The sequence below is a fragment of the Panthera pardus genome, unplaced genomic scaffold (assembly GCF_024362965.1).
Source record: "Panthera pardus isolate Hobbes unplaced genomic scaffold, ASM2436296v1 HiC_scaffold_6, whole genome shotgun sequence".
In the NCBI taxonomy this organism is placed as follows: domain Eukaryota; kingdom Metazoa; phylum Chordata; class Mammalia; order Carnivora; family Felidae; genus Panthera; species Panthera pardus.
Window position 1 is genome coordinate 93344729 of NW_026526991.1, and position 24287 is coordinate 93369015.

At 40.8% G+C, this 24287-nt stretch overlaps 1 protein-coding gene across 1 annotated transcript in view; it reads left to right on the forward strand.

Annotated features, from left to right (window-relative positions):
• Positions 1 to 23972, forward strand: part of PLBD1 (phospholipase B domain containing 1) — a 52724-nt gene extending 28752 nt beyond the window's left edge. The window contains exons 5-11 of the mRNA XM_019452045.2: positions 1711 to 1851; positions 2296 to 2440; positions 16571 to 16771; positions 16878 to 17018; positions 21543 to 21728; positions 22345 to 22451; positions 23674 to 23972. Coding sequence (XP_019307590.1) covers positions 1711 to 1851; positions 2296 to 2440; positions 16571 to 16771; positions 16878 to 17018; positions 21543 to 21728; positions 22345 to 22451; positions 23674 to 23856 — 1104 coding nt within the window. The 3' untranslated portion in view covers positions 23857 to 23972. The remainder of the gene's footprint in view (positions 1 to 1710; positions 1852 to 2295; positions 2441 to 16570; positions 16772 to 16877; positions 17019 to 21542; positions 21729 to 22344; positions 22452 to 23673) is intronic.
• The last annotated feature ends 315 nt before the right edge of the window (positions 23973 to 24287 follow it).

Genomic DNA, 24287 nt, shown 5'->3' on the forward strand with positions numbered 1-24287 from the left:
AAAAAAAAAAAAAAAACTCAATGTTTAATATGTCGTTGAGGCTGTAAGAGTGTCTGTTGAAATAAGCCCTCTGTAGACAACTTGGCAATATTTATTAAAATCGAAACTGCCTCTAGGTATCTATCCTACACAAAGACTCACACACATATGAAATGATGTGTCCAAGATTGATTTTTGTAACACTGTTTATAATAGCAAAAGACTAGAAACCACAGGAAAGCCCATCAGTATAATACTGGTTAACATATAATGTATCCGTTCACTAAAGTCCTGTTCAAGAGAATGAGGAAGATTTTTACATCTAATTATGGAAAATTCCCCCAAACAAGTGAAAAATATGAAGAGAGAAAAATCAAAGTGAAGACTGAAGCATGTAATACACTACCATGTGTTTAAAAATGTATTTATAAGACACTGTAGAGGCACCTGGGTGGCTCAGTTGATTAACCGTCCAACTTCGGCTCAGGTCATGATCTCCCAGCTCGTGAGTTCAAGCCCCGCGTCGGGCTCTGTGCTGACAGTTCGGGTCCTGGAGCCTGCTTCAGATTCTGTGTCTCCTCTCTCTGCCCCTCCCCTGCTCACGCTCTCTCTCTCCTTCAAAAATAAATAAACATTACAAAAAAATTTTTTTTAATGTATCTATAAGACACTGTAAAAAGTCTAGAGATATACACAGAAATCAACACAACAAAATTCCACTATAAATCTCATTATAATTTTTTAAATCTTTAATAATGCAAGTGTTATATAGTCAAAGAACAAAAAAAAAAAGAGAGAGAGAGAATATGTGTATAAACAAATAATCAGTTTCTGGTTTTCGCTTTTGTTTTTTTGTTAAAATGTCATTTGTGTTTGTCTTGTCACCAAGTCCGCCTAAAAACCAATTTTTCTGTAAGATGCTCGGCCCCTGGCTACTCTGGTGGATTAACTCTTGGTGGAGCAGGGCTCTCTAGCACTAAGTTCACGTTCAGGTCTGACCATTGCTTTGGGGTAAATGTCAAGTCAGTTAGTTCTACATTAAACACACAAAATCAAAAAGCGTCATGGGGCGCTTGGGTGGCTCAGTTGGTTAAGCATCTGACTTTGGCTCATGATCTCGAGGTTCATGAGTTGCACCCCTGCACAGGGCCCTGCGCTGACAGCTCAGAGCCTGGAATCTGCTTCAGATTCCGTCTCTCGTTCTGCCCCTCCCCTGTTCATGCTCTGTCTCTGCCCCCTCAAAAATGAATAAACGTTAAGAAAAAATTTTTAAAAATAATAAATCAAAAAAAAAATTAAAAAGTGTCTTAGTTGAATATTTTGCTGTAAAGCAGTGATTCTCAACTGTGAGCAATGTCCCTCCAGGGCAGAGTTGGCAATGCCTGGAGACACTTTTGGTGATCAAGACTGGGAAGGTGCTAACTGCTATCTAATGGGGAGAGGCCAGGGATGCTGCTAAATAGTTTACCATGCACACCCCCCCCCCAAAAGAATTATTTGGCCCTAAATATCACTAGTGTTTTGGGTATCAACCCAAACAGATGCTAAAGCATCTCTTATAAACCCTAAGATAATAGCTATTTTATAAGCTACAAGAAAATCGAATGCATTTGTTACATTAGGGACCCTTGGCAAAGGAATAACCGAGGGTATCCCTGACAATGGGAAAACTAGAAAATGGCATCCTACTGCCACAAATCACTGGTAAGAGTATTCTTTGTCTCTCCCCAGCCTATGACCCTGTTCCAGATTCAGTTCCTGAATGCCATTGGAGATCTGTTGGATCTGATTCCCTCAGTTTCTCCCACAACAAATTCCAGTTTGAAGGTTTTTAAGAGATGGGACATGGGACATTGCTCTGCCCTTATTAAGGTGAGACACAAAGCCGCCTCTCTCTTTCCTTGTTCTGGAACACACAGACTTTTTCCGTATGGCAGCCCAAGTGTGGCAACATCTCATCACCCCTGGCTACAGCCCTATTATCAGCTTATGGCTCCTCTGTCTAGAAGTTAAGAACAGGAAGAAACTGATGGAGGGTGTTGGAAGTACATGATGTTAGCTCTGTTTCTTCCACCATTCCTCCCGTGCTATGTGAACCTGCCCCTCCCCCTCCCACAGTCTTCCCTTCTGGATGCTTGAAAGATAGAGTCTGTCTGTTTTTGCGCACATTAAAGGTTAATTTTGTGCTCTTGGCCATATTTCCCGATAATAAATATGGCGGTGAATAGCGAAATTGACACAATTGCTCTATGCGTCCTACACTTGTAATCAGTTATCTGTATACCTCTGCATCATTCACTATGATTCTGGCTGTAGGTTCTTCCTGGATTTGAGAACATCTTTTTTGCTCACTCAAGCTGGTACACGTATGCAGCCATGCTCAGGATATATAAACACTGGGACTTCAACATCAATGATAAAGACACGAGCAGTAGTCGCCTCTCTTTCAGCAGTTACCCAGGTAAATAAATTTCGAGGGACATCTGAGTACTTGGAGTACTATTTCAGGATAAAACCTTGGTGATTTGGAGTAACCGGAATGGGGGAAGAAATCTTTAGGGGTTGGTATACATTAATGACGATTGATTTTCTGAATGCTTTTTGAAGAAATATAGCTCTAATGCTTTTATTTAATAGAATCGTGTGATCAGTTAATAGGTGCCAAAAATTGAGTTGAACAAATGCCAACTGAGGTACAAGGCACTTTCCGAGGCTCTGCAGTGGAAGCCAAGATAGGCAAAAGAGATCCTGCTCTCAGCATCTCCTTGAGGGTTTCTTTCTCTTATTCGTCACAACATCCTGAGAACTTAAGCTAGTGTTTGGCACCTTGTCCTTAATCAATTTTTGCTGAATGGATGGATGAATGTGTAAGCTTCCAAATCCTTACACTAGCAAGATAAGTACAATACAGATAATAATATTATTGGGTACTGTGTGGGCTACAAAAAATATGCAAGGAATGTTGTGAGTAATCAAAAGACGGTCAGCTCACATTGGGTTGCTGGGGAAGGAAAGAGAGGATGACACTTGCGATGAACCATCAGTGATGACTTGAACTTGAACAGGTGGACATGGGCGGGAGGGACAGCCTCTGTGGAGTGGGAGTTACAAGCTCCTTTCTTAAAGGGGCCAGGAGGATGAGGTAAAATGAATAAAGGGGGGGGGGGCGGGGGCGTGGTACAAGAAAATGAAAGTGAAAACAATTGTAGCAAACATAAGACCCCTTGGAAGAGGGCCACCTGCGGAGCTCCCACTGACTGTTGTCACCCAGCAATATGGAAGTCAGTGTTGCCAGATCCTCCAACTTCTGAAAACAGAAATATGGATATAATGAATAAAACCCACTGTGTGAACCCAACAAAGCATGTCTGCTAGTGGGAATTATGCCCTCAGATGCAGGTTTGCAACCTCGTCAGGGAACATCATGGGTAAAGGCAAGAGGAAAATTCTCACCAGACATATAAGAGTCCAGCGTGGATACAAGGTGGACGCTTTTGACCTTTAATTACACACTTGTAATTTACAAAGTGGTTATACCAACCAACGGTTGTTATCTGTCTACCTTTGTCAGAGTATTATTGCCCTTTCTGGTATTATTGTTCTTGGCATTAATACCTTCCTATTAGGAATTCTGATCAGTGGCATAACAATATTTTTCTGTCCTTATCACCTCATCCTTTCTTTGAAGACACTTCGGTTTCTTCTTTGTCATTGCTTGCTTAATTTTTTTAGTACTGCGGGGGACTGGGGACTCCTCTCTTGGAGACAGACCGTGTTTTGATTCTTTGTGTTCCTTTAGACTGAAATTTAAGGACAGCAAGAGACTGAGGCTAGTCAAATATTCATATTCTTCTTCTTACTTGCAATAAAATGCAATGTTCAGATGTTACCTGCACTGCTTCAAAATGTCTACAGAATAGTGTTTCTCTGTAGTCTTAACAATCCTGGATTCCAAAGGTAGTGATGGGGAAGGAAATGGAGGAATTTCCTATAAAATGTATAACTCTGTTGACATTTGCATATATGTACATATCTTTCCAGAATAGATGAATACATAGATAATAGAGATTTTTTAGAGCATTTAAACTGAGAGAAAACAATACTTTTTTTTTTTTTTTTGACCCCAACGTGTTTTTTACAGGAGCTGGTATAGCAAAGTGATTCATATTTTCTTTAACTGGACAGTTTTGTTCTCAACAGAAAACATGAAAAACGTGTAGGATCTTATTTCTATAACAAAGAATTGTTCAACTGATGGATCAGCTGCATTGGATTCATCCAATACATATGGAGCTAAACTTTGCCAGGAACTTCATGCCAGAACAAAGCTCGGTGGCTTGTTTTGTTTATTGTTGTTTTTGGTGGAGGAGATTGAGTGGATTAGGAGTGTGGTGTCACTTAGGTCATGGAGGCTTTCGTGATATGAGCAAGGATATTAAGAATTACTGAGACAGAACAGAAATAGCAAGTCATGAAATATTTGTGACTTGGCTGAGGCACATGTTAAACATGACCGTAACTGGGATGGTACAGATACCATGATCCTAAAGATACAAATAACTCTGAAGAATTCAAATGCACCTATCCATACTTTTACACTATATCATGACACCTTTGCCCAATTCTGTAGAAGTGACCACCAAGATGATTGGCATGGAAAACACTAAAGCTTCAAGACACAAAGACATTTTTTTTTGTTTTGAGGTTTCCAAAAAGGAAAATGGTAGACCTCAGACAACTGCTAAACTTCCACAACGTACAAAATCCAACTATTTCACTTTGGCGAGCCTCAGCTTTTTTTATCTGTAGGATGAGACTAATATAAAGGCTTACTTCATCAAGTTGTAAACATTATGTAATTTACTTATTCATCTACAATTTTCTATGAAATTGCCGTGTTAGGCAAAGTATGTATGATGAGAAACAGGACAGATACAGATCCTATTCTAACAAAATTTGCATTCTGGTGAAAGAGACACATTTTTAAAAACCGATTAAAGTGTGGTTTGTGTAATACTAGGGAGGACTAGTTTGGAGAGGTTGAGATAGCTTCCAAGAGAAAGTAAAATGGAAGTTGAGGCACAAAGACAAATGTAAGTTAGCCAGCAAATGGGGACAATGGGGGGATGACGTTCCATGTGGAACAGACAGCATGTATAAAGGCCTGTAGGCAAGAAAAAAAAGTGGAGAAGGCCAGAAAGAGGGAATGGGGGATAATTCAAGACCATTAAAGTGATGAGGGGTAGAAGTGACGTTCGTAGACTTGCATTTTAGAATTACCTGGTCCACGAGAGAGGACGAGAGAGTCTGCCGACAGGACATTTCGAAGTCCATAGTGACTCAAGCCACGTAATGTTTTTTAGATGGTCAGTAAATAGGTGCATGGAAGACTGATATCCATCTTCAAAAAGAAAACAGTATCAAAAATGACTGCTGAATTACTATAGCAATTCATGGATTTCTGCGTGCTCCCACTGTCCTAGCCAGAATCTTTGAGGGGCATTGACCTACTGAGAATTGTCAGAAGGGCACTCCCAGAGCTGTACTCCAGCCGAGAAGAATAGAAGGAACAGTAGTAACCCAGCACCCTCAGCCTTAATCTAAACCAATCTTAATCTAAGTCAGTCCCATGCTCTGTGTTCACAAGAGCTCCAGGTGACTCTGTAAAACTGGAGGTCGTCATGTCAAGGAAACAAATTAAATAATAACCCCCGTGTTAATCTAGAAAGGATTAGGTGACTTGGTCACTTGATACTTTCATACTTTTTCAGACTGTTTTTTAAAAACTGAGTAGGAATTTCCTTTACCTTTGGGGAAATTATTTCAGCTGAAGATACTAACATAAAATTTCCTGAGAAAGCCAAAAGTACCCCACAAGTATGCTAGGTACCGATAAACCTCAGTAGTACCCTTAGGCCCAGGTGAGTGATGTCCCAGCTTTGAAGTGCCTTCCTCAAACTTTTCTAAGTCCCTCTCCAGTGCCCCAAGAACAGCCAAGTTGGCAGTACTGGGATATCCCGGCACTGGCCTGTGTCCCTTGTGTTTTCCAGAAATTTTCAAAATATCCTTCTAGTGCCCAGTACTAGCCAGATGAGCAGAGCCATCCAGGTGGGGCTAAGCTTAGACAGGAACCCATGTGGGTCCTGGTCCTTGGATGTCCCTTTTATGAGAGCTCCTCCCCTCTCCCTCTACCTATATGTGGGTGCAACAAGATGGTGCTCATCAACATGAGGAGCTCTGGGACTCAGGCCTATGAGGTAATCCTGGTGAGGAGATCCTTCCTGTTGGCCCTCATGGTATATTTTCTGCATGACCAAGCTGACAGAATATTAGCGACATGATGATTTGAGGTGGCCCTCATGTTAGACACAGCATGTGTTCAGGGCTCTAGGCTATCGAAGGCTGCTCTTACCCTCAAGCTTATGCATGTATGTAGAACTCTGCTTTCGCCTTGTTCTCACTGGCACGGCCCTGCTTCCTGAGGGCAAAAGAGGAAGCAACAAGTGAATTTACTGTGTGTGGCTCCAGTGTTGGCCCCCTGGGCAGTCACCTCACCCCCTGCAGTTTCTGTCTCTCGTGTTCGTGTTCCGCAGTTCTCTGAGGAAGGCCGGGCCCGGCCCTCACAAAGGCTTTTGAGAATCTTGCTCTGCGACACAAATAGGCCTTTGCAGCAGGTCTCATGGTTTCTGTGGAGCAGGACTTTAGATTAGGGCACAAGTGAGGATGGCTTGTCTCTACTTCTCTATACCTGGGGCTTCTGCCGAAGACTCAAAGAGTGAGGGGCTGAAATCCATGATAGCTTAACTGAAGCTAGAGGATACACTTCCAAGGTGACTCACTTACATGGTTGACAAGGTGACATTGGTTCCCCTCTACTTAGGCGTCTCCACAAGACTGCTCCAGTAATCTCATGACGAGATGCCTGGCTTGCCTCAGACCAAGTGATCCAAAAGAACAAGACAGAAGCAGCAATGCCTATTATGACCTAGTCTCAGAAGTCATCTATTGTTACTTCCACCACGTTCTATTCTTTAGAGGCACATTAGTATGATCAGCCCACACACAAGGAAAGGACATCAGAATCGATCTTTTAAAGGGAAGAGTGTTCAAGAATTTGTGGACATTTTAAAACCTCCCCAATATAGAAACATATTTTTATATATTTCCTGTGTATCCTAAGACTTCTCTAAATTCACTTGTCAGTTCTAACAACTTTTTTTGTAGATTTCTTGGGATTTTTCTGTATACATAATCATGCCATCTCTGCATAACTTCCCTTGGGTGTCTTTGTGTTCTTGCGTGAGTGCACTAAGACCTCCAGGACAATGTAGACTAGAAGTGGCATAGAAATCCTTGTCTAGTTCCTGATCTTACGGGAGACATAGTCAGTCTTTTATCATAAAGTGTGATGTTGGCTGTAGGTTTTTGGAGATAGTCTTTATAAGTTTAAAAAGGATTTCCCCTCTTCCTATTTTGTTGAATGTTTTTGTTTAATGCATTTTTGTGACATTCTCAGCTTCCATTAAAATGATCATATGATTTTTCTCCTTTATTAATGTGTTAAGTTCCATTGATTGACTCTCAGATATGAAACCAACTTGGCACTCCTGGGGTTTACTCCACTTAGTCATATTATTCTTTTTATTTTTTATTCAACTTACTAATATTTTGTCAAGAATTTTTTCATTTACATTCATGAGAGATATTGTCTATGGTTTTCTTGTGATAGTTTTGGTATCATGGTAAGCCTGTCCTTATAATCTGAGTTTGGAATTATGTTTTTCTTCTATGTTTTCTGAAAGAGTTTGTGTTGGAGTGGTAATATTTTTTCTCTTAAATTTTTAATAGAACTCATCAGTTAAACCATCTAAACATGGGTTTTTTTGTTGGAGAGTTTTTAACAATGAGTTCAGTTTCTTTTGTTGATAAAGGACTTTTCAGGTTTTCTAATTCTTCTTGAACCAGTTTTAAAAATTTGTCTTTCAAAGAACTTGTTAATTTCTTAAGGTTATCCTGTTTATTGACATAAAGCTATTTATAATCTTTCTATGAGTCTTTTATTATCTGTAGGATCTGTAGCTAAGTCCCTTTAATCATGTATGATCTTTTTTGTATTTGCTGTACCCTGAGGTGTGTCAATTTTATTGATATTTTCCAATAACCAGATTTTATTTTCATTGATTTCTTTCCTATTGTTTGCTCATTTTTCCTTCTCACTGATTTCCATTCTTATCTTTATCATTTTCTCTTTTCTGCTTTGCACTTAATTTTTTTTTTCTAACTTCTTAAGGTAGAATCTCAGATAATTGATTTTTATCTTTGTTCCTTTCTACTATATGAATTAAATTTATAAAGACTATAAATTTCCTTCTAAACACTCCTTTCAGTGCATCTGACAAATTTTAGTATGTTTTGTTTTCATTTTCATTCAGTTTAGAATATTTTATAATTTCTCACATAATTTCTTTAATCAATGACTTACTTGGAAGTATATTGTTTAATTTCCCCAAATTTGGAGACTTTCCACATATCTTTGTGTTTTTGTTTTTGTTCTTGTTTTCTTGTTTAATTCTGTTATGAGTAAGCTGTCTTTCTTTCAAGCTGCCCCAGGACCCGATGCATAATTTCTTCATTAATTCAATAAATATTCGATAAATATTCATTTATTCCACATTCACCCTGTGGCCCCAGAGGCAACACATGGCATTGCACGTTGTAATCATTGACTAAATATTTATGGAAGCTGAGAAGGAAGAAAGAAGAAAAGAAGGGAAGGGAAAAAGGAGAATGGGAAGAAAAAAGAAAAGGTGAGAGACAATAGATAATGGATGATGTATTCCCATGTGGACATAGCAGGAACTGCAAGGGGGAGAGAGGGGTAAGCCAAGTAAAAGGTGGAGGTGGGGGCTGCCTAAAACATCATCTTCTCTCTAGTACTGCTCTCCTTTTTACATCTTTGATTTGAAAGCAGGAGTCCAAGATATTTAGGAATTGTTATCAAGGCATTTCATATGCATTCCCGATGTTTAGCGCAGAGCTGGACCTTGAAGCCACTCTTTTGTGGCCACCCTGATTATAAATGACATGTATAGGACCTAACTAGTTGGTTTTTTTTTTTTTTTAAGTTTATTTATTTTGAGAGACAGAGAGCATGAGGGAGAGGCAGAGAGAGAGAGAGAGAAAGAATCCCAAGCAGACTCTCCACTGGCAGCACAGATGCAGGGCTCGATCTCACGAACCATGAGACCACGACCTGAGCCAAAATCAAGTCAGATGCTTAACCGACTGAGCCACCCAGGTGCCCCAGACCCTAACTAGTTTTATGGGATTTAGGCAGCACCCAAGTTTTAACTAAACTACTATTAACTTGTTTGTGCTCAACTTGTTATTGAAATAAAAAGAAAAAACAGTATTTGTTTATTTCCTACTTATGAGCCTGCCAATGTGACTGACACTGTGCTGAACATTTCGTCTGTGTGATGTCATTGAACTGTCATGAAAACCTAACAAAGGAGGGTATTGTATCTGCATTTCCAAAGAAAAAAGAAAAAAAACGTGTTCAGAAAAGTTAAATAACATACTCAAAATCACTAGACCTGGCTGGAGACTGAGTTCAAACACAATATATATGACTTTTAAATATCTATTGTTGGTTGTTGTTGTTATTTCAACAATGGTTCAGTGTGCTTTTTAAAAGAGTTTTTTTAAGAATGCGTATTTATTTTGAGAGCGAGAGAGTGCAAGCAGGAGAAATGCAGAGAGAATCCCAAGCAGGCTCCAGGTTGTCAGCATGAAGCCCGACACGAGGCTCCATCCCACAACTGTGAAGTCGGAACCTGAGCCTAAATCAAGAGTCAGAGGCTTAGCCGACTGAACCACCCGGGTGCCTTGTTCAGTGTGCTTTTAAGTTAAATGGTTAAAACGGAAAAAAAGCCAGGAGCTCAAAGACCCTCAAAGGCTCTTACAATGTGGGTGGAGCTCTTCACTGAACAAAAGCTGGAATCCATTCAGAGTCTTAATCGAGGATTCCAGTAACAGTGATTCCTAAGAAGCTGAGTCTTCCAGTTTAATCATCCAGACACAAGACTCTCTGGAATACTCTGTGTCTCACCAAGCCTGCAGGCATTCCTACTTTGCATAACACCCAGACATCCCATCACCCCCCGCGCACCCCCCCTTAGGCTTAAAATCCCCAGGGGAGCTGGCTAAAATTGCAAATTCCAAAGTGCCGTCCATCAACTTCTTATTCAGGTGGTCTGGGCTGAAGCATTTGTAACAATCACACCGGGTGGTTCTAACATCCTGGATCCAAGCCCATCCTCTGGTGGCTCTACTGGTTTGCCGCACAGACTTTGCTCAGCCTCTTCTCGTACTAAGCTCAAGTACTTGAAAGTAGGTGCACAGGAATAAGAAAGGATGGTCTCAAAGTTCCAAGAAAATGTAGTTACCTCCCTCATAGTCCATAAGGTTATTTACTTTCCTAAGGTACAAAATTGCCAACTTAGTGTACTATAATTACTTTTGCCAATTTCATGTTACCTCTTTTATCTCAGATACTTTAGTCATAAAGCCGAAATATATACAATCTGTGAATTAATATAGGCCAAGATTTATGTCTTCTGCCTTTTAAGAAGTAGAATCAGGGGCGCCTGGGTGGCTCAGTCGGTTAAGTGTCCGACTTCGGCTCAGGTCATGATCTCGCGGTTCATGAGTTCAAGCCCCACGTCAGGCTCTGTGCTGATGCGTCAGAGCCTGCAACCTGCTTCGGATTCTGTGTCTCCCTCTCTCTCTGCCCCTCCCCTGCTCATGCTCTGTCTCTCTCGGTCTCTAAAATAAATAAATAAATAAATAAATAAATAAATGTTAAAAAAAAAATTAAAAAAAAAAAAAAGAAGTAGAATCAAGGGAGGAAAAGAAATAAAAGTAGAATGAGGGCACGTATTCCGAAGCATGGTGGATAGATTTTGCAACACTTCATTTCTGTTTTCTTCAGTGCCTTTCTTTTGTTTTCTGGCACCAACCCAGGACGCTGATGTCTTCACCCAGGCCATACCTGTCCCTCTCCATCTCGCTCAGGAAACTTCCTCCCTTCTATCTTTCTAAAAACTCTATGTTACTTTCCATGGTTTTCATAAGGTGATTGTCCCCTACTCCACCTTGCTTAAGCCTGCAACTCCCCATGACTCACTTTCTTTTTCATTGTTTCTACTACAGTTGCTCCATCGCATGTGTTAAACGGTGTTGTTGCCATTTGCATGAGTACATGCCTGTTCCGTCACATTTGTCAGGCTTCAGGTACAGTGGGAAAGGCATGTGTTGAAAGTCAATCTCAGATTTATTCCTGAAAATGCTGTTTATTAGCTTTAAATAGATGCATATTTTATTTTATTTTTAACGTTTTGAGAGAGTGAGAATGTGAGCAGGGGAGGGGCAGAGAGAGAGGGGGAGACACGGAATATGAAGCAGGCTCCAGGCTCCAAGCTGTCGGCACAGAGCCTGACACGGGGCTCAAACCTGCGGTCTGTGAGATCATGACCTGAGCTGAAGTCATGTGCTTAACTAACTGAGCCACCCAGGCGCCCCATAATAGCTGTGTACTTTTAAAAAGAGCTCATCGAAGACCTCTTTTTGTGAAGGTCAAATGATGGTATCCATCCTTCTAAAGCAAGGTATCTGGTGTATAGTAGGTACACAGTCAATGTTAGTCACTACTATCTTCTCTTTCTTCCTTAGATTTAACAGTTATTTATTGAGCACCTACTATGTGTCAAATCCTCTTCTTGGTGCTGGAGTGAACAAGACAGAAAAAGTCCCTGCCCTGATGGAGCTTACATGCTATGGGATAGATGGAAAAGAAAACAGTAAACAAATTAATATAAAGTAAATAAGATAATTCATTGTTGAAGAAAAACATTTCATTTTGATGTGGATGATTACAGAATGTTGATTAAATATAAAGCTGACCTCTTTTAAAAAAAATTTTTTTTTTAGTTTTTTAACGTTTCTTTATTTTTGAGAGACAGAGACAGAGCGAGACAGAGCATGAGCGGGGGAGGGGCAGAGAGAGAGGAAGACAGCATCCAAAGCAGGCTGTAGGCTCTGACCAAGCGGTCAGCCCAGAGCCAGACATGGGACTCGAACTCACGAGCCCATGAGATCATGACGTGAGCCGGAATCAGACGCTTAACCGTCGGAGCCACCCAGGGCCCCCAAAGCCAACTTTTTATAGTCACTGTAATAAAAGACCTACCAATTGTTGTATGTGGACCATTGCAGGATGCTCAGACCCCACAGTACCGCCTTCATGTGCTTGAATATACGATAGTGTGACTCCTCCATTGATCACATTCCTCCTGCAGGATTAGGCAGAAATGTGCTCAAATAAATACTTCGTTGACTGAACGATAATCGCTGGAAGAAGCGGAGATTGCTTCTCACTAAATGCCATTCTGGAAGGGGGGGAAAGACTGAGGCCATTGTTTAGTAGGCAAAATAAATGGCTGAGGGCTTTTGTGTCCTGGGATATGAGAGAGCCCCACCGGCTTCCCTTCCTGAGAGCGGGGAAGGAGGGGTCTCCTGCTTCAGGCAGCAACCCTGGAGCAGGGGTTCTGGTGGAGCCTCTGAGGGCAGGCGAGGGGAGCAGGGAGGGCAGTCTGGGCGTGAGCCTTTTGGGAAAGCTCCTGAGGGGATTCTGATACAGTCTGTGAGCTGGGAATTATTGCGTGGTGCATGGGATATAGTCCGTGTGTGATGGGCAGTAATTTACTGACTGATTATTGCACTGGCTTAGAGAAGGCAGAGAGCCCAGCTGGGGCTGAGAACCGTCCCTCTTCAGCAGTGGGAAGAAGCTGAGCAGAGAGGCTGACCATGATACAAAGTTGTTATTTTGTTTTTTTTCTTAAAAGAAAAAAAAAAAGAGGGAAAAGAGAGTTCCCACAGGGTCACAGCCACCTGTGTTAAATCAAAGGGCAGTAAGACATTTCAAAACAAAATATATTGTGTAATCGGATAGTTATTATTGTATCAGTTTGCTTTTTCTGTGGGAAAAAAATAACCTCTAAAACTTTGTGGCTGGAAACAATTTGTGATTAGTATTGCTCTTGAGTCCACAGGTCAGCTAAGTGGCTCTTTCTAGACAACTCAGCTGGTCACATTCATGCATCTGTGGTTGTCTGTGGGGTGGGTGGGCAGCTCTGCTGACCTTGGAAGAACTCCCTTGCACATTTGGGGGTTGGCCGGCTAGAACTTGGCCTTGGCTGAGAGGGTCGGTCCTCCTCCACGCGGTCTCTCATATACAGGAGTAACAGGGTTACAGGAGAATAAGCAGAAATGTGCAAGGTCTCTTGAGGCCTAGACTCAGAATTGGCACATTCCGTTAGCCGAAGTAAGTGCTAAATCCAGCCTAGATCTAGGATCTGGGGACCCAGACATCTTTTGATGGGAGATGCTACAAAGTCACATTGCAGAGAATGTGGGGGGAGGGGGTGAAGAAATCCAGCACGATCCAGACTACTGATGCTGAGTTGGAGGTTATTTATGTTCTTGGTCAACACTGATTCTACTCTTCTGGAAAAAATGAGTATGTTTGGTCTGGAGCTTTGGAGCAGTTAATTAATGCAATATGGGAATGGGCACACTTTAAATGCACCTGACAGGACAATAAGGGTACATTTTTCTGGGTGGTGCTAACCAATGGGTCTAAATGGCATCAGAGGGTAGTGGTCACTGTTTATTTTTGTGATTCAAGCGATTTTTGTTTTAAGTCCTGAGATTTATTAACTGTCAGGGTCCCCTTTGATTTCTTAATTAAATTCAGCAGTAAGCTTCCTATGAAATGTTATTTGCTGGCTGACTTTCAAACTTGAGTTTCTCCTGATTTAAAATAGTCTGCCTTTCAAAGCTGCTAATGGCAGATAAAAGCAAGAATATGATTTTACATTGTCAAAGAACATTTGTTTCTCTTGTCATGTTTTAGGGCTTTGTTCCCACTCAGCCTTTTCCTTTTTATTTTATCTTAAACTCCAAACTATAGAATTAACCTTCTTAACTAGAGTTGTGGTGCAAGCCAGTTCATTCTCTTTGTTCCAGAACTCTGGGAAGCCTACATTTTTCCATCTTTAATAAAGTCTTGCTCTTGAATGAACCACTGCTCCTTACGTGTTAGTACTAGTCAGTCACTCATGCATATTAAAGAATGCCTGCCCTCTTGTGTTCATGGAGGTTGCTACAAGGAGTGAATTCGTAAGTTTATTAGGCCAGAAGTACAACCTTCCACCCTATGGAGGTTCGGTACCAGAGGGCTTACCCGAGAATGCCAGGTGTGGTTGTATAGTTTGTACACTGCAAAATGACCCCAGCTTAGGAGGTGAATGAATGGTCATTGAAATCCATCCCACACTTTGCTTGTGAAGCCATGCATCCAATGTCTAGGCTGTATCTACCAAGAGGAGTTTTGCCCATTAAAGTCCATTCAAGTGTGGCATCCACTCATTAAGCACCTGGAGTGTGCAAACTTCTGTTATGCAAACTTCTGTATAGGCTAATGACAGCCTTGTGGAGGTTCATTATGAGCTGGTTGGACACTGCTCTCATCATGTAACTTTTCTACTCGGAGATTTCCAGAAATTAAAGATACTCTGTTAGCGCTGATCACTTAGTCCCAGGTTATCAGAGGAAGGGAATAAGGAACCGAGAAGCTAAATGAGAAGTGCCAAATTTGCTAGTTGTGAAGCAGGGAACTAAAATGTAGGCTTTCGGACTCCCACTGCAGCTCTGAAGGCTTATCTTTAGCCTCAAGTGATCCTATTATTTCGTTGCACCCTACCTAATCCTACCAGGCCTAAAGCGGAGGCACGATAGCTTGTTCGTTGAGTGAATAAACGAATTTCCAACTATATTTTCTTCTTTTTTAATTCCAGTGTAGTGAATATACAGTATTATATTATATTATATTAGCTTCAGGTGTACAATGTAGTGATCCATACATTACTCAGTGCTCAGTAAGGTAAGTATACTCTTATCCCCATCATCTATCTCACCCATCGCCCCTCCACCTCTCCTCTGGTAACCATCTGTTTGTTCTGTATAGTTAAGAGAATGTTTCTTGGTTTGTCTCTTCCCACCACCCCACTCTGTTCATTTGTTTTGTTTCTTAAATTCCACATGTGAGTGAAAGCATATGGTATTTGTCTTTCTTTCACTGACTTATTTCACTTCGCATAATACACTCTAGCTCCATCTTTGTCATTGCAAATGGCAAGATCTCATTCTCGTTTGTGGCTGATAGTCCCTTGTATGTATATATACCACTTCTTTATCCGTTCATCTATTGATGCACATTTGGGCTGCAATAAACACAGGGGTGCATACGTCCCTTCGAATTAATGTTTTTGTATTCTTTGGGTGAATATCCTATAGTGAGATTACCGGATCATAGGGTAGTTCTATTTTTAACTTTTTGAAGAACCTCCGTACTGTCTTCTAGAGTGGCTGCACCAGTTTGCATTCCAACAGTGCGTGAGAGTTTCTTTTTCTCCACATCCTCACTAACACTTGTGGTTTCTTGTGTTTTTGATTTTAGCCATTCTGACTGGTGTGAGATGATATCTCATTATAGTTTTGATTTGCATTTCCCTGATGATGAGTGATGTTGAGCATCTTTTCATGCATCTGTTGGCCATTTGTATGTCTTCTTTGGCCAACTATATTTTCTAATGGTTTTTTTTGTTTGTTTGTTTGTTTGTTTGTTTTTGCCTCTGCCTCCCAAAATTTCCACTCTCCCTATGGGAGTTTGGGAAACACCAGAGGAGATATTTACCTCGGTTCCTTCTAACTCTCTCACCGGGGACCTTCTCTGATGTTTCTTCACCACTGACAATTCGTCCATCACAACTGGTGGCTGGTGACAGTATATTCTCTCCCATTGTTATAGCTGGGTCTGATATTCTTTGATTTCTACCACACTTATCAAAGCATAAAGCGAAAAACAGACCTTTCAAAAAGACTTGTGGCTTCACTGATTTTCCCGTATTGCTGCCACCTTTTATAAAAAGCAGTGACTGACCCAAGTGTCAAGATCCTATTTTAAAACCATGTTTACCAACGTAAGTGTAGATGTTTTTCCTATTTATAAAACTCATGTAGACTCACGAGGTAAAATTTGGAAAATACAGAAATGCAGAAAGAGAAGAAAGAAGGCATCCATAATCTTATTATCCAACAATGAACCCCATTAATATCCCTCCCTAGTTAAAAGTTCTGCAAAATCCTAGTTAGTGGGGATCTATTTCTATTTATCATTTTTGAAAATTGGAATAGTCCTGATTTAATATATTTTTATCGTTCAAATTATAAAATAAAAAATTATCAGTAGAGAATCTAAGGCCAGAGGTTCACTGGCATCTTTATAAGCAACTGTTAAATAACTGTCACAGAGGTGAGTCCAACCTAGGGGAGGCCTGCTGCAGATAAGGATCATTATAACTAATACTCTTTGCAAAATGCATCGTGTACGCAAAGCGCTGTGCTAATAACGTCGGGTTGAATATACCAGGCATACGTATGCTGATTTGTGTATTTCTCTCTCCTGTAGGATTTTTGGAGTCTCTGGATGACTTTTACATTCTTAGCAGTGGCTTGATATTGCTACAGACCACAAATAGTGTGTATAATAAAACCCTACTGAAGCTTGTGGTACCCCAGTCTCTCCTGGCGTGGCAAAGGGTCCGTGTGGCCAATATGATGGCAAATGGTGGCAGGCAGTGGGCAGAGATCTTTTCAAAGTACAACTCTGGTGAGTGGCCCGAGAGAATAGCTTTTAGACATGTACATATGTTTAGATTTTGAGTTAACCAGTAGAGTCACATTCACATTCTGCTTCGTGTCTCCCAATATTCCAGGCACCTACAACAATCAATACATGGTCCTGGACCTGAAGAAGATAAAGCCAAAGTACAGCCTTGACAGCGACACTCTGTATATTGTGGAGCAAATTCCTACATATGTAGAATATTCTGACCAAACTAATGTTCTACGGAAAGGTACTTTCTTCATGCTAGAAGTCTGGAAGTCTGATGAGTGTGTGAGTGTGTACGTGTATATGGTGGGGAATGTGTGGCGTGTGAATGTGTCATGGCGGGTGGTCTATAGTGGGAAAGAAAGGATGGGAATGCTGTTGCTAGTTACGCTGGGAAAGAATTACCGGGTTCAGCTCAACATGTAAAATCTACACCTCTAACTCTTTATGTGGCATTGTATAGTTTGTGACAGAGCCAGACATTTATTTTTTTAATGTCTATCTATGTATTTTGAGAGAGAGAGAGAGAGAGAGAGAAAGCACGTGAGCATGAGTGGGGGAGGAATAGAGAGAGAGAGGGAGAGAGAGAGAATCCCAAGCAGGCTACACGCTGTCAGTGCAGAGCCCGACGTGGGACTCGATCTCATGACTGTGAGACCATGACCTGAGCCGAATCGAGAGTCAGAAGCTCAGCTGACTGAGCCACCCAGGAGCCCTCAAAGCCAGACATTGATAATCTTATGACTTCTCATAGCTCTAATATTACCTTCTCTCCTTGGTTCCTGAGTAAAGCTTTTAGTCAAATTCAGCAAATATTTATAGAGGTGCTACCTCGGCTCAGGGACTGGAAAAGCACGGATGCAGGTACAAAATCCCTGACCTTTAGAAACTCAGTCTAGTGAGGAAGCAAGGCACATAAAGCAGCCATTAGAACCCAGAAAGGGAAGAGCAGTCATAAAGTTTGGGTGTCCCAAGCCCAGTGGGAGCTGCTGTCAGTGGGAGGGATCAGAAAAGGCGGGTCTGGAAGGCAAGACCAGAACTCATATATTTGAAGCACAAGGTTTGGAGTGACACTGCCTTGATTTGAACCTCTGCTCCTCCAAATCTCAAACAAATGATCCCCTCTCTCCAAGTCCCACTTTCTTCATCTGTAAAGCATGACAGTAGTGGTACAGGCCCACAATCACTTATTTGTAATTTTGAAATCTCAAAGTTTTTGTTGTTGTTGCTTTTGTTTTGTTTTGTTTTTTCCCTAGTAAACTTAGTAGCAAAATATGACCTGACCTGAACTCATTTGGGTAGCAAAACCTACCAGTTTGGTAGTTTGGTAGACTTGACCTGCCCATTTAGTCTTTATTTCCTCTCGTCTAGGGAGACTACACATTAGGCTACAGAAATTTCAGGGCCTTTATGAGATATTCCCCATGGAGGCTGCAGTGTCATATACAGCAACTCCATTGCTGTTCTAAAGTCTGCAAGACCCTGAATTCTGAAACATCTGGCCCCCAAGAGTTTTCGGATGTGGGAGTGTGCACCCTTGTAACTTCACAAAGTTGTTATGAGAATTAAGGGAGATGATTCTTGAGCACATTGCTGACACAAAGCACGTACTTTTATTTTGCATTGAACCTGCTGTTTGGCACACATATTTGCACATTTGTTGAACAAATGGGAGCGCAGATGATGTCTGAGTGACGATCAGAGGTTAAAAAGAGCTCACCAATTTGATAAGGGGATGCCTGGACAAATGGAGGCACGAAAAGTGTGGTGTGTTTGATAAACTGTTAGCTCGAGATAGCTAGAGGGAAGGCTATGACGTGGTGGGTAGTGGAAGGTGAAACATACCAGCCTTGTATATCCTGCTAAGCAGTGTAGACTTTATCCTTTAGAAAATGGGAGTTGTTGAAAAGGGAGAACAGACTTGAAGTCAGAGAGAAGGCAGGAGTCTAGTTAGGAAACTATTGCAATAGATCACCTGATAGAGGAGTCGGAATGGAACCAAGGTAAGGTATGGACCCTGGAAATCAGGGCCTGGTCCTCAGGCTCCCAGGTCCCCAGAGATTTTATAATGACATCCAGGGAGAGCCGTCTCAGCAGAAATGGCTCACACACGCTACATGCTCATAATCTGCATAAAACAGAGTTAATGGAGGTGGAAACTTCAATTGCCAAGCAGATCAGATACCACCAAGAAGCAGACCTACCTCCTTTTTTGAAGGAAAATTGACCTGAGAAGTCAAATCATGAGGCAGTCACTTGGTTAGGATGACAATTCAACACTGAGAAGTCGGCTGTCTGAGCCTGAAGCCTGGTTCATCCAGCTGGTAAGAGCCTTATAAAACTAGCGTGCCTCAAGAGGGAGACGCGTGTTGAAGGGGACAGATTATTCAAGGCCTTTTCTTGGACTGCTGCTGATTATTGAATGGCAGATTCAGGTTCTTTGCAATGTGGTGCCTAGATCCCATGAAGAAACCTACCCTGGGACTAAAATAAAAGCTGGTGCTGATCTGTTTGTAGTTATTTTGCCAGTGGTGGGAAAAACAGAGAGTTAAATTCATTGTCTCCTATATACTAGGCAGTCCCTTCTGGGCCTTTTACTTACGTTCCGTTGTTTGGTCTTCATTAACATACTTCCAGATTAAGTGGCATTGTTACCATTTTACTGTAAGGAAAGAAAGGCTCAGAAAGAAATATGTGATTTGCCCAAATAATTAAGTGATATCATATAGCCATTATGATAAAAGACAAAAAGTCCCATGAGCCTCCTAGAATTTTCTTTTCCTTTCTTTTTTTTAAAGTTTATTTATTTTTCAGCGGGAGAGAGAGAGAGAGAGAGAGAGCAAGCACAAGTGGGGGAGGGGAAGAGAGAGAGAATCCAAGCAGGCTCCGCACAGTCAGCACAGAGCCCCATGTGGGGCTTGAACCCATGAACCATGAGATCATGACCTGAACCAAAATCAAGAGTCACTTAACTGATGGAGCCACCCAGGCCCCGCTTCCAAAACTTGGAAGCAACTGTGGTATATCGATAGAAGCCCTTGATCAGAAGGGAGGCATCTGTCATCTCTGAAGCTTTATTTCTTCCTTTATTAGGAGGGATGGTAATGCTTATACATCATTAGGTTGTTGGGAAATATACAAGATACTCTATTTTAAATGTTTTTGTAAATCATGAAGCTTTATGAAAATGTGAAGGATAGAGCAGCTATTTTTATTATCCATTTGATCTGTGTTCACATAAAGAGAAATATAATTATAGGGGTGCCTGGGTGGCTCATTCGGTTGAGCATCCGACTTTGGCTCAGGTTATGATCTCACAGTTAGTGGGTTCAAGCCCCGCATCGGGCTGTGTGCTGATAGCTCAGAGCCTGGAGTCTGCTTAGGATTCTGTGTCTCCCAATCTTTCTACCCCTCCCCCACTCATGCTCTGTCTCTGTCTCTCATTTAACATTAAAAAGTTAAAAAAAAAGGGAGAGAAATATAATAGTTAATATTCATCTAATGCTTACTAAGTATTAGACACTATTGTAAGTATTTCATCTGTTTGAACTTATTTCATGCTCATAATAATCCTTATAAGGTAAGTACTGTCATTGTTCACATTTTATAGATGAAGAAACTGAAGCACAGAGAATTTAAATACTTTGTCTACGGTCACATACCTAATGATGGCAGAACCAAGCTTCAGATCCAGGCAGTCTAATTCCTAAATCTATATGTAGCCTAGATATACTATATTATACACATGATTTTAGCCTGTCATTTCAATGTTGTCTTTATCTCAGTTCTTCCTGATGCTGGTCTGTGTCCTAGAATCAGCACCATCGAATGTCTTGTCATTTTTTTAATCAGTGACCTCACCCCAAAGTAGGGGGTTCTATAAAACAGTAAAAAAAAAAAAAAAAAAAAAGGAGAAAGGCAAACCAATGCCAAGACAATATGAGGGTGGGAGGTTAGCCCCTGAACGATGGAGAAGTCCCTGTGTTGACTGACTGTCCTATGGACAGTAGCCCAGGCCATTGTAATATGGGATGTTCCTGAAATATTGATTGTACCAGAGCTGTGTCACATGTTTGATGCTTCGTGACTAATGGGCTCTGTGGTCTTGGCACATTATGAAGTTCTGAATGAAGCTAAGCCTTAATGAATGCTTACAAGGAAGTTAAAACCCACTGGAACCTTAAAGATCATCTCTAGTCTCTTCAAACCATGGATTCTTCCTTTCCCTCTCCCTGTTAAAAAAGAAAATAAAGTGACGTTAACTGCCTAAGACCTAGAGAGTCAGCCCTGAGCCTAGAATTCAGGTTTCCTCAACTCTAGGTACTGTGTTCTTCCACTATCCCATGATTAGCATCTGGCCTGTTCCCTGGTGGGGCCACATTGTGAAACCATCTTTTGGCATTTCAGTAACTAACTTAAACCAACTTAAACCAATTCCCCCAGACCACTCTGTGTTATGCTTCATTTTGCTCTATAGATAATAAAGTTATTTTCTGGTTAACAGATTGCTTTAAGAATTTTGAGTGAGAAACAAAGAATTCTGATGCTCTTCTTTCCCTAAGGGAACAATCTAGAAGTGTACTGATTCTGTAAATTTAAAAGGATCCAGTGTGAAGGCCAGTGTTCACATTCAAAGCTTAATTTTCTTTATAATATCATTTTGTAATCACACACCTGTGCCAATTTTCAAAAGAAACTATCGTTAATAACATCTATTTTGTCCCATCTCTCTTTTCTGTCTCCCTGCTTCCTTTCCATTCCAAATCAGGATATTGGCCCTCCTACAACATTCCTTTCCATGAAAAAATCTACAACTGGAGTGGCTATCCAATGTTAGTTCAGAAGCTGGGTTTGGAGTACTCCTATGATATGGCTTCACGAGCCAAAATCTTCCGGCGTGACCAAGGGAAAGTGACTGATATGGCATCCATGAAATATATCATGCGATACAACAGTACGTAGCACATTTCTCAAGAATCATTCTTCAAAACTCCTTTTCTTCCAAAGGGATAAAGAATCCATGTAAGTTTCCCCACGTAAAGAATCCATCTCTGTACTAGAAGGAATTATAAGAAGTTAAGTATTCAGTATTCAATCAATAATATACATATTTTATTCTGAACAAATAGAATTTTGTCCTATTTTATAAAATGACAGGGAAAAAGATTCTACATGTTTTTTTAACTGGGAAAAAATATGTAAAACACAGAATAACTCATACAGTGTACTTTCTTTTTACCACCCCCCCACCAACCCTAACCCAGGTTTTCTTCCAAGGACAAAAGCAGCTAATAAAACAAAAATTATTCATGAATACTTTATTTGTGATGAACAGCATCAAATTTGTATTTATTTTGTAGAAAAACATTGATGCACATTTCTCCTTTATTACCTCTCTTCTGTCAACTCTTCACCGTGCAAGTTTCTTGAGAGCAGACTAGGTCAAAGAGGCCACTGGGGTATACTCTCTGATCATCTATATACTTCAGCAGGTCCAAAAAGCTTACCAGGGGGGTAGGTGTATCTCCGAATAGCCAGTACTCACCCTTTTCCCCATCACTGTTTTCTAGATTATAAGAAGGATCCTTACAGTAAGGGCGATCCCTGCAATACCATCTGCTGCCGTGAGGACCTGAACTCACTTAACCCAAGTCCTGGAGGTTGCTATGACACGAAGGTAACATGCTTATTGGCTTTTGAATTTAATTTTCACAAGCACATAAACCTATTCAAAGGCAAAGCTGCAGGGATTTCTGCGGCGTAAAGCACAATACTGTCTCTGACCATAAAGTCAGTTCAGGAGTCAGCTTTTTAAGAGATTCTGATAGTAGGTCCCATCGCCTAACTTCAAAGCCCTCCTCTGCCAAATAATAGTAAATTCCGCGATCTTGTAATGCTTGTTTCCCTATCTGGAAGACGGGCATAATAATAGTACTTGCCTCATAGGCTTCAGAGTAGTCTCGTTCCTACTCAAGCTACTTTTTAGCTACAGGAAAGCTCTAGTCTTAATGTGTAAAGTAAATATGTTGTGTAAAGTTAAAAAAAAATTAGTGGGTATAGAGAGCCTGGCACACATGAAACCCCAGTGAATGTTTATTTCTTTTTAATGGTATTTGCAAACATTCAGTAAAGTGTGCAAGAAGTGTTCTAGCCATTCCCGAATACACAAAGAGAATCATGTCTGCTGCCTTGCCTGAGAGAACCCAAGCCAAGCCTCCATCTGCCAAATTTACTTTCCTCTGGAGAGAGGAGTCTGCCGATTTTCATCAGAAGAGTTTCTGCTAAAGGATATACTTAATTTATTAGCATTTTTCTTGAGCCATTTTGAATACGTGGAAAATCAGAAGTTAGGAGACATGTTCTTCCTTTTTCTCTAAGGTTAAGATCTGGTGCTATCCAATGTTTAGGTGCTTTTGAGAACCACAGACCTCCTATTTTAATAGAGTTCCTTCTACTTTAAAACTCGTTACTGCCCTAATAACAACTTTTATTGAAGTCTACATTCTGCTTCATATAAACTGCTCCCTAACTCCTTCTGACAACCCCTCCAAGAAGTTGGGTTATTACCCTTTTGCAAATGAGAAAACTGAACGAAATAGTGGTTATTTTAAAATAAGTTTTGGAGCTAGAATTCTGAATATGAGCACTTTGACTCCAGACCTCACACTTTTGGCTATGTTAACCTAATGCACTTCTGCTCAATTCACATTGGAACGCCAAATGGTTATGGAAGAGCATATTGTGGGAGCTTGCAAGATTTTGTTTTAAAAGGGGGGCTAATATTGTGACTTTGGAAAAAAAAGGACAAAAACAAAAAAAAAAAGGGAAAAAAACGGGGATTTAGTGAATTTTTTTCCAAATGTTTTTTTCTAAAATGTCCCTCTCCTTTCCCTTTCCAGGTGGCCGATATCTACCTAGCATCAGCGTACACAGCCCATGCCATTAGTGGTCCCACAGTACAAGATGGCCTCCCTGTTTTTCACTGGAACCGTTTCAACAAAACTCTCCACCAGGGCATGCCAGAGACCTACAACTTTGATTTTATTATCATGAAACCAATTTTGAAACAGGACATAAAATGAAGGAGGGATTTGAGGGAACAGAAGGGAATAGAAGGTCGCAAATAAGATTCCAAAGGCACTATTTTAGCTATGTTTTTTCCATTCAGAATTAATCTTAATAAAATATATTAAATTCAGTCTGTCACTTTTATTTTCTACTATTGATTTTGTAGGTTTTGACAACAAACATTCACTATAGGGTGACAGAGTGTAGAGGAAATATTCTAGAAGATAACTAACTGGCTTCAGCATACAAGTTTATATACAGGACGGTATGGCAGAAACTGCTCAGCCAGATCCATATTCTCCTTTTATGCCTGGCCACACAGAACACATCACCCAGGTTCCCCTAGATAGTTGTGCCGTGTGACAGGGTTCTTGCCAAAGGAGTCCAAAATTAGTGTCACTTCTGGGCTCGGCCCCTAAAAACCTGTACTCTTCCATGCTCTTTC